This window comes from Rhinopithecus bieti, unplaced genomic scaffold, assembly GCF_001698545.2.
Source record: "Rhinopithecus bieti isolate Rb0 unplaced genomic scaffold, ASM169854v2 scaffold_57534, whole genome shotgun sequence".
NCBI classification, from domain to species: Eukaryota; Metazoa; Chordata; class Mammalia; order Primates; family Cercopithecidae; genus Rhinopithecus; species Rhinopithecus bieti.
In genome coordinates this window covers 733542-743250 of record NW_016823089.1, presented here as the reverse complement: position 1 = coordinate 743250, position 9709 = coordinate 733542, and the positions used below count along the sequence as shown (strand labels likewise).

At 44.8% G+C, this 9709-nt stretch overlaps 1 protein-coding gene across 1 annotated transcript in view; it reads left to right on the top strand.

Moving 5' to 3' along the window:
• Nucleotides 1–1093: 1093 nt before the first annotated feature.
• TICRR (TOPBP1 interacting checkpoint and replication regulator) overlaps nucleotides 1094–9709 on the top strand; it is a 57309-nt gene continuing 48693 nt past the window's right edge. Inside the window, 2 exon segments of the mRNA XM_017861237.1 lie at nucleotides 1094–1747; nucleotides 8182–8461. Of these exon segments, the coding sequence (XP_017716726.1) occupies nucleotides 1094–1747; nucleotides 8182–8461 (934 nt within the window).

The window sequence follows — 9709 nt, the reverse complement described above, 5'->3', positions numbered from 1 at the left end:
AAAAAAAAAAAAAAAAAAAAAAAAAAAAAAAAAAGCTGCATGATGCTCCCCTTGGGCATGTACCACACCTTATTCAACCATTCGTAAACTGTTTCCATTTTTTTTTATGTTAAATAAACTCTAAGATGTACAGACGTCTTTTTTCTGGCTCTCCGATTATCTTCTGCAGATAAACTCCTAGAAGTTACTGGGGCAAAGGGAGTGAACCTTTAATTTTTTCTGAGACAGAGTCTCGCTCTGTAGCCCAGGCTGGAGTGCAGTGGCGCGATCTCGACCTTGGCTCACTGCAAGCTCCGCCTTCCGGGTTCACGCCATTCTCCTGCCTCAGCCTCCTGAGTAGCTGGGACTACAGGCGCCCACCACCGCGCCCGGCTAATTTTTTGTATTTTAGTAGAGACGGGGTTTCACCGTGGTCTCGATCTCCTGACGTCGTGATCCGCCCGCCTCTGCTTCCCAAAGTGCTGGGATTACAAGCGTGAGCCACCGCGCCCGGCCGAACCTTTAATTTTTAATAAAATTTTTTAAATTACAGAAAATTAAAGCCGTAGTCGTCGGATTCTACTTCATAGACGGTCCACAGAGATTTCAACCAGTTCGATTGAAACCATCCCAAATTCCCTCCCCGCACTAAGTTTTCCTCGGTCTTGGGAAACGTGGCCCCGCAGTCCGCACTCACGAGCGCGCACTAACGCGGGACTCTTTCCAATGGGGAAACTTCTTGACACGCCCCCGAGGCACCACCTCTTTAAAATTTAAAACGAAGGCCCAGGCCAATGAATGCTAAGCTTCTCTCGGACCACAGAGACCCACCCACCATCACTCCCTTCACCAATCAGACTGAAGTTTTCTCCACTGCCCCTCCAATCACCGCCAAAAATGGAAGTTGCTTTCGTAACTTACGTAAGGCAAGCAGCCAATAGGAGCTAACCTTGGAAACTAGCTCCGCCAATAGCAGCAGCTCCTGAAGAGCGCGGGAGCCTTTCGACCAGGGTCCCAAAGGAAAGCAGTGAATGGCGCTGGTTCCCTGAAGGAAGGGACTAAGGGACGGTGGCACGGGCCCGGACCGGGGCCCTGGGGCGGCGGCACGGCCGATATGGCATGCTGTCACAAAGTAATGCTGCTGCTCGACACCGCGGGCGGCGCCGCTCGCCACAGCCGGGTCCGGCGGGCCGCCTTGCGCCTCCTCACCTACCTGAGTTGCCGATTCGGCCTGGCCAGGGTCCACTGGGCCTTCAAGTTCTTTGACTCGCAGGGGGCGAGGAGCCGGCCGTCCCGAGTGTCTGACTTCCGCGAGCTGGGGGCTCGCTCGTGGGAGGACTTTGAGGAGGAGCTGGAGGCCAGGCTCGAGGATCGCGCCCACCTGCCCGGCCCGGCGCCCAGGGCCACCCACACGCACGGCGCCCTGATGGAGACGCTGCTAGACTACCAGTGGGACCGGCCCGAGATCACGTCGCCCACGAAGCCGATCCTGCGGAGCAGCGGGAGGAGACTGCTGGACGTGGAGAGCGAGGCCAAGGAGGCCGAGGCCGCGCTCGGGGGCTTGGTGAACGCCGTCTTCCTCCTGGCCCCCTGTCCGCACTCGCAGAGGGAGCTGCTGCAGTTCGTGTCTGGGTGCGAGGCCCAGGCCCAGCGCCTGCCGCCCACCCCTAAGCAGGTGATGGAGAAGTTGTTACCCAAGAGAGTCCAGGAAGTCATGGTCGCCCGAAAAATCACCTTCTACTGGGTGGATACCACCGAATGGTCTAAGGTAAGGAAGGTTACAGTCGTCTCAGACAGCGTGCGCGGTGCGTTCCTTGCTAAGCAGAACTTGGCAGCGTCCTTAGAGCAGCCACAGACCCGGAATGAGACTAACAAGGAAACAAATAAATAGGGACAGTTTTCACAACAAAATGGGTAGTTCCTCACTACCTACTGTTTAAGACCCCTCACAATTTGGGCCCTACCTGCCTTCCCAGACTTGATTTTCCTACACACTACATGTACTCTAACATATTCAAGTCCAGTCTAGAAAATCAACAGGTCTGGACCGCTTGTTTTGTGTTATGTGTGTTCTTCAATCTGCCTGGAATGCCAGTTCTCACTCTTCCAGGCCAGTCCTAACTTCACTTACCCTTTAAGGCTTATCCCAGTGACAACTGCTCAGTCCAGCGTCTGAACTGCTATACACATTTTTGTGTGGCACGTAACCCTTTCTCCATGTTTTGATTGTGCACATCTCTCACCCTCCATCTAATCTAAAAATACCTCAGAGGCAGGCAGCAGGTTTTAACACAATATCCAGATGTGTGAGTGTGTATATATGTGTGTGTATATATACGTATATATGTGTGTGTATATATATGTGTGTATATATGTGTATATATGTGTGTGTGTGTATATATATATATATTTTTTTTTTTTTTTTTTTTTGAGACAATCTATGTCGCCCAGGCTGGAATGCAGTGGCACAATCTCACCTCACTGCAACCTCCACCTCCCGGGTTCAAGCAATTCTCGTGCCTCAGCCTCCCAAGTAGCTGAGACTACAGGCTCACGCCACCATGCCCAAGTAATTTTTTTGTATTTTTAGTAGAGACCAGGTTTCATGCTGCCCAGGCTGGTCTCGAACTCCTGGCTTCAGGCAATCCACCTGCCTTGGCCTCCTAAAGTGCCAGGATTATAGGTGTGAGCCACCACGCCCAGCCACCCAGATGTGTATTAAACATTGTAGGTATTCAGTCAGTATTTGCTGACTAAATGAGTAAATTCTTGCAAACTTAAAGTCTTACATGGCTAATTTGGATTTTTGTTGAAGTGGTGAGGCCCCCTGCTCCTGTTAAGTGCTAGGATAGGTATATATTTTTGCCTTCATCCTTCTCCTCATTGCACTTCGTTTAGTCAACAAATGTACATTGAGAAGCCAGTAACATTGAGTGCCTACCACACTGTATGAGCTGCTGGGGACATGGTAGCCAAAGCAGGGAACAGATTAAACAGATAAGCAAGTGACAATTTCAAATCATGCTCTGGAGAAAATAAAACGGGGTGAGAGGATGGGAGTAGAAGGAGGTGGTTATTGTATATAGGGTGATAGTCAGGGAAGGTTTTTTTTTTTTTTTTTTTTGGGAGACAGTCTTGCTTTGTCACCCAGGCTGGAGTTGCAGTGGCACGATCTCGGCTTACTGCAACCTCTACCTTCTGGGTTCAAGCAATTCTCCTGCCTCAGCCTCCCAAGTAGCTGGGATTACAAGCGGGTGCCACCACACCTGGCTAATTTTTTTGTATTTTTAGTAGAGATAGGGTTTCACCATGCTGCCCACCCTGGTCTCAAACTCCTGAGCTCAGGCAATCCGCCAACCTCAGCCTCCCAAAATGCTAGGATTACAGGCGTGAGCCACCACGCCCAGCAGGGAAGGCCTTTTTGAGCAGATAATTGAATGGTGAAGGAGGAGGAACTCAAAGGTAGGTAAAGAACATTCCAGGTGAAGAGATGAGCAGGTGTAAGGATTTCAGCTGGAAATGAACTTAGTTTGTTTCAGAAACAAAAAGGCAATGAGTGCTGAGACCTAGTAGGCAAGGGGAGCAGTGTGAGAGGAAGTCAGAAAGCAGGAGAGGCCGACCTGTAGGGCCAAGGTCAAAAATGTGGATTTTGTTCTAATTAATTAATGAGAAGTCTTTGGAATGTGGTTTAACCAGGTGAAAGATGCCATTCTGCTTAATGGAAATACATGTCACTAACCCAGGAGTGAGTTAAATTGCAAGATTACAGATGGAAAATGAGCAAGCATTTAAATAATGATATGGTGTGTTAACATTTTCAAAGTGCCTTCACATACAAAGCCCGAAAAAGGCGTGGCAAATGCAAAATAAGGCAGCAGTGGTTTGTCAAGAAAAGGAAAGGACAAGAAGTGTTTAAGGGGATGATAAACATTTATGGGGAAAATGGAATCTTAGAAATATTAAAATTTAAGGCAGCCAGTCAAGCCTTAGACACAGTATACAATATATTGCTCAGTTTGAAACAATTCATATCACATCAAAAACTTTCTTCTGGAATTGTATTTTGTTAAATATTGGCTAGAAATAAGTTAGATGGGGCTTAATGGGTCTTGGAGATTCTTTGTCTCGCTTTTTTTCTCTTTAATCTCTCTCCCTTTTTTTTTTTTTGAATAGCATTGAAATAAGTGGGTTGACTGGATATTTTTAAAGATCCCTTCCAGGTCTGACATACCGTCTACTGAGGGGATGGGTCTTCTCTGAGGCTTCCCTTCTTACATCTGCTGTTTCCCCTAAGAAAATGCCCATCAGATACTCTTAAACTTTTCTGGAATTTTCTTCTGCTGAAGATCTAGCATTTCCTATTCAAAAACCTGCCCAGCCATGCTGGGCAAAAGGAAGGTTTAAGCTGTGTCCTTGGGGAGTGCTCTGTGCAGGAGTGGGGAAAAGGGAAGAAGAGAAAATCCAGGTCCTGCCTTGGGGAGCGCACAGTGTGGGAAGTATAACTGGGAGAAACAGAACTTGCACTTACATTGGAGGCGGAGGGATCAAAGTGCATAAAACAGGGTATCATATTTTCTAAGACATAGGATAGAATAGAGGATAAGAGACCTCTGACACATTTTGAACTTTATGCCTTAGATTTATTCAACACATATTTGTTCCATACCTGCCAGGTATGCTAAGGAATCAAATAGATGTAGTCCCTGCTCTCTTGGAGCTTATAGTCTAGTGGACATTTACAGATCCCCAAATTTGAAACTACCACTAGCACATGTCTGTCACTTATCCTATAATATACATACGAATGAAAAATGTGACCATACTCTGTAGTATACTGTTCGTATTTTTGTTTTTGTTTTGTTTTGTTTTGTTTGAGACAGAGTCTTGCTCTGTTGTCCAGGCTGGAGTGCAATGGTACAATGTGGGCTCACTGCAACCTCTGCCTCCCGGGTTCAAGTGAGCCTCCTGCCTCAGCCTCCCGAGTAGCTGGGATTACAGGCACGTGCCACCACGTCCGGCTAATTTTTGTATTTTTAGTAGAGACAGGGTTTCACCATCTTGGTCAGGCTGATCTCGAACTCCTGACCTGAGGTGATCCACCCCACCTCGGACTCCCAAAGTGCTGGGATTACAGGCTGTTATTTTTTTTTAATCACATGTTTTGCTATGGTTTGAATATCTGTCCCCTCCAAAACTCATGGAGTAATGAGTGTCATGGGAGTGGGACTGGTGGCTTTATAAAAAGAGGAAGAAAGTGTTGAGCTCACTTGCTCAGCTCCCTCGCCATGCTTTGCCCTGTGCTGCCTTGGAATTCTGCAGAGTCCCCACCAGCAGGAAGGCCTTTGCGAAGTGCAGCCCCCTGGCCTTGGACTTCTCAGCCTCCATAACTGTAAGAAATAAATTCCTTTTCTTTACAAATTACCTAGTTTCAGCTATTCTGTTATAAGCAACATTAAACAGACTAAGGCATGCACACATTACCTTTCATAGAAACTTAATGTCCTTTTCAACACTTATTAATAATAAGTTACATCTTCACCCCCCACCCCCGCCCCCCAAGACAGAGTTTCGCTCTTGTCACCTAGGCTGGAGTGCAGTGGTGCGATCTGGGCTCAATGCAACCTCTGCCTCCCAGGTTCAAGCGATTCTCCTGCCTCAGCCTCCCCGATAGCTGGGATTACAGGCACCAACCACCACACCCAGCTAATTTTTGTATTTTTAGTAGAGATCACCCTGTTGACTAGGCTGGTCTTGAACTCCTGACCTCAGGTGATCCATCTGCCTTGTGGATCAAAGTGAGGGGTGCTGGGATTACAGGTGTTGGCCACCACCACCAGCCATAAAGTTACATCTTAACCTTTCATTTTATTAGCAGGGTTTTTTTGTTTTCCTGGCTGGTCTTCTGGCTGAAACAATTCCAACAAAATTTTTGCGTCCCTCTGGCAGAAAATCCTAATCAGGATCTATGGCGTCTGAACTAGGTTACCATTCTCTCCATAGCAGTGAACACAGATATAGATACATGGATGGTAACAGCACATACTAATTAATTGGTTAATCTAATACAGCATTTTCCAGATTGATACGCATAACTGAAACAAAAGTTTAGATAGATTAGAAGGTAATGTGCTCCCGTACATTGTTTATCTTCGTTACATGGGATCTTTTGTTTTTTTGTGTTTAATGCTGATCATAAACCACTCAATTAATCCCTCAGAGAATCTATCAAAGTCCATCAGATGGTCATGATCCGAATTTTAAAAGCAGTCTAGGCCAGGCCTAGTGGTTCATACCGGTAACCCCAGCTTTGGAAGGCTGAGACAGGAGGATCTCTTGTACCCAGAAGTTTGAGACCAATCTGGGCAACATGGTGAGACCCCATCTCTACAAAAAATACAAAAGTTAGCCAGGTATGGTGGCACATGCCTATACTCCCGGCCACTTACTCAGGAGGCTGGGGCGAGAAGATTGCTTGAGTCCAGAAAGTTAAGGCTACAGTGAGCCATGTTCATGCCACTGCACTCCAGCCTGGGCAACAAAGCAAGACCCTGTCTCAAAAAATAAAAATAAATGAAAGCAGTCTATTCAGAACAGTCCTGGGTTCTTGGACTGGTCCATCATTGCCTTGTTGTGACCATGGATGATACCCTGCTTGTCTTTGAACTTGACTATAATGGGAAGTTTGGGAATGACCTAGTTGACTTTCAAGACCCTTCTAGTTCTAATTCCTCACATTCACATAGCAGTTTCTAGTTTATAATTGTTAACTGGCATGATGAGCATATTCTAAGGGGTGTGTTCCTCCTTCATATTCATAGTAACTGAATATTGTTGTTATACTGTGATGCCATGTTAAATATTTTATGTTGGTACTGTTTTATTCACCCCACCCCTCACTTCAAGATCCCAGACATGGCACATAGAGGTTGCTCAATAAAAGTTTGTTGAAAGAAGGTTGACTGAAGAGTCAGCTGTGTGTGAAGGAGTGAAGCAGGGCTTTTTACAAAGAAAGCAGGATTTGAGCCAGATACAGAAGTGTAATAACCATTCAGTTGGTGAAGAAGGAAGGGGAGGCACAGGAAATATAAATCAGCAAAAACAGGGAAGCCTTAAAATATGGCATGTTCAGGAAATAGCAAATGGTTCAGTATGTCTAGAAGGAGAGGGAATGGATGAGGGGTAGAAGATAATGTGTACCAAAAGGTGGTTTAGGGTTGGATTGTGAAGGGCTTTGTGATTATGCTGAAGAGTTACTTTATTCTGGAGGCAGTGGGAAGCTTTTCAGAATTTCAGAGAAGTAGCATGATCAGAGAAGTGATTTGGAAGAATACTTAGAGCACCATGGAGGAACGATTAGAGGCAGAGCACAGACTTTACAGGCTATGGTAAGGGTTAGGGCAAAAGACGCGATGAGGCCTCAGTTTGTCTGGCCTCTGCACAGGCCTGTGGGTGGGCAAGTCGGAGCGATGGCCACCATCTGGGGAGGTGCTCCTGCCTCACTCCCATGACACCTGGCCATTATTGTGTTGTGCTGTATAGGACATAATTATTTTTATTAATAGGCCGGGCACATTGGCTCACGCCTGTAGTCCTAGAACTTTGGGAGGCTGAGGCAGGCAGATCACTTGAGGTCAGGAGTTCGAGACCAGCCTGACCAACATGGTGAAACCCCATCTCTACTAAAAATACAACAATTAGGCGAGCACGGTGGCACATTTCTGTAATCCCAGATACTTGGGAGGCTGAGACAAGAGAATCGCTTGAACCTGAGAGATGGAGGTTCCAGTGAGCCAAGATCATGCCACTGCACTCCAGCCTGGGTGACAGATCAAGACTCTGACTCAAAAAAAAAAAAAAGGTTATTTTTATTAAAGTATAATGATTCTATGTTCCTTCTAACATTTTATAATCTATACCCAGTGATTTGTGAAACTTCTTTTTGTTCCTTGACAAAAAATGTAAATGAGATACTATTGTTACTAAATGAATGCTTTCTCAAAGGCATAGTAGGTAGTAATTTGTTCTGGGGCTGCACAGTAGCTTGATGCTGACCATTATTTCTGTTTAGCTCAGCAAATACATTGGTTGTGTAATTCGACCCTTTAATATTGGTTTCAACTTTACTTTCTCCTGATTTCCTTTACTTTTATTTATGAATGCCTAATTTGTAGTAACCTAAGGTTGTTTGTCATTTTATTTGAGATGTGGGAATCCCCAGACCACCTTGGATACTGGACTGTTTGTGAACTGCTCCACCATGGAGGTGGCGCTGTCTTGCCATCTGAATCTTTCAGCTGGGATTTTGCTAAAGCTGGGGAAATGCTGCTCAGGTGTGAAATAAAGCTGTCAAGTGAACCTCATCTCTCTCCGTGGATTTCAATGCTGCCAACTGATGCCACTTTAAACCGTTTGCTCTATAATTCTCCTGAGTATGAGGCCTTGTTTCCACGGATGGAAGGAATGTTATTTCTCCCTGTTGAAGGTAAGCAAATAATATTTTAAGGTTTTTTTTGTAAATCTCAGTTACATTAATTTCTTCAAAGAAGCTTTTTAACTTCTTTGGCATTTCTCACAGCCCAGGCACTCAATGAATGCTTGTCATGAAAGAATTAAAAGACATTAAGGCAAAATCAGAGATACTGTAGGAAAGATTTGAACTCTAATTCAGTACAACTGCCAGCCTGTGTACAAAAAAAACAAGTGAATGATTGATTTAAAAGTTTACCAGCTATTCCCAAAGCAGGGTAATATTATTCAGGTGCCCAAGCACATGGGTATAATATTTCATTGCCTCGTAGAGGAGATTGATAAATTGAAGACCACAGAGAAACAATGGTCAACTAAAAGAAGAAATAAATTAGTCTACAGAAACCCAGAATGATGTCTGTTACCAGGAAAAGCAAACGTGTTGGAATCTTCATTAAATTTGTTTCACCTTATGATTTCCTATATAGTAAATCTCATTTCTGAATACACTGTATAGTCACAGAAATAATACTGCATAGAGATATATACATAAAACTGTGTTGTACATTATGTGCAGTTTAAGGAATTTTCAAGAGTAGTTTTGTTTATGTAATTTCATTACACAGTCTTTAGAATTTAACCTCCTCATGAGATACGATGCATTGTACTTTATGGATTTAAGAAGTGGTATCTTCTTTCTCATAAGTAGTAAACATTGCTTGAACACTTATTTCTTTTCTTTTCTTTTCTTTTTTTTTTTTTAAGACAAGGTCTTGCTGTATCACCCAGGCTGGAGTGCAGTGGTACGATCATAGCTCCGATCGCGGCTCACTGCAGCCTTGACCTCCTGGGCTCAAGGGATCCTCCCACCTCAGCCTCCCAAGTAGCTGGGACTACAGGCATGAGCCACCACACCTGGCTCATTTTTGTATTTTTTGTAGAGATGGGGTTTCGCCATGTTGCCCAGGCTGGTCTTTAACTCATTGACCTCAAGTGATCCTCTGGCCTTGGCCTCCCAAAGTGCTGAGATTACAGGCATGAGCCACCATGCCTGGCCTTCAATACTTATTTCTAAGTCATAATTTCTGAGAAGTTCTGCCATTACATATTGCCTTTGTAATTCCATTTGTTTATAGCTTTTTCTATAGAGCTAAATGAACTTGCTATGATGGTGTGGCAGTAGAATAAGGGTTGAAGTGTTCAACTAAGTGACAGTATCTCAACTGGCAACTTGATTTTGTTCTTATTGTTAATAAATCTCTTT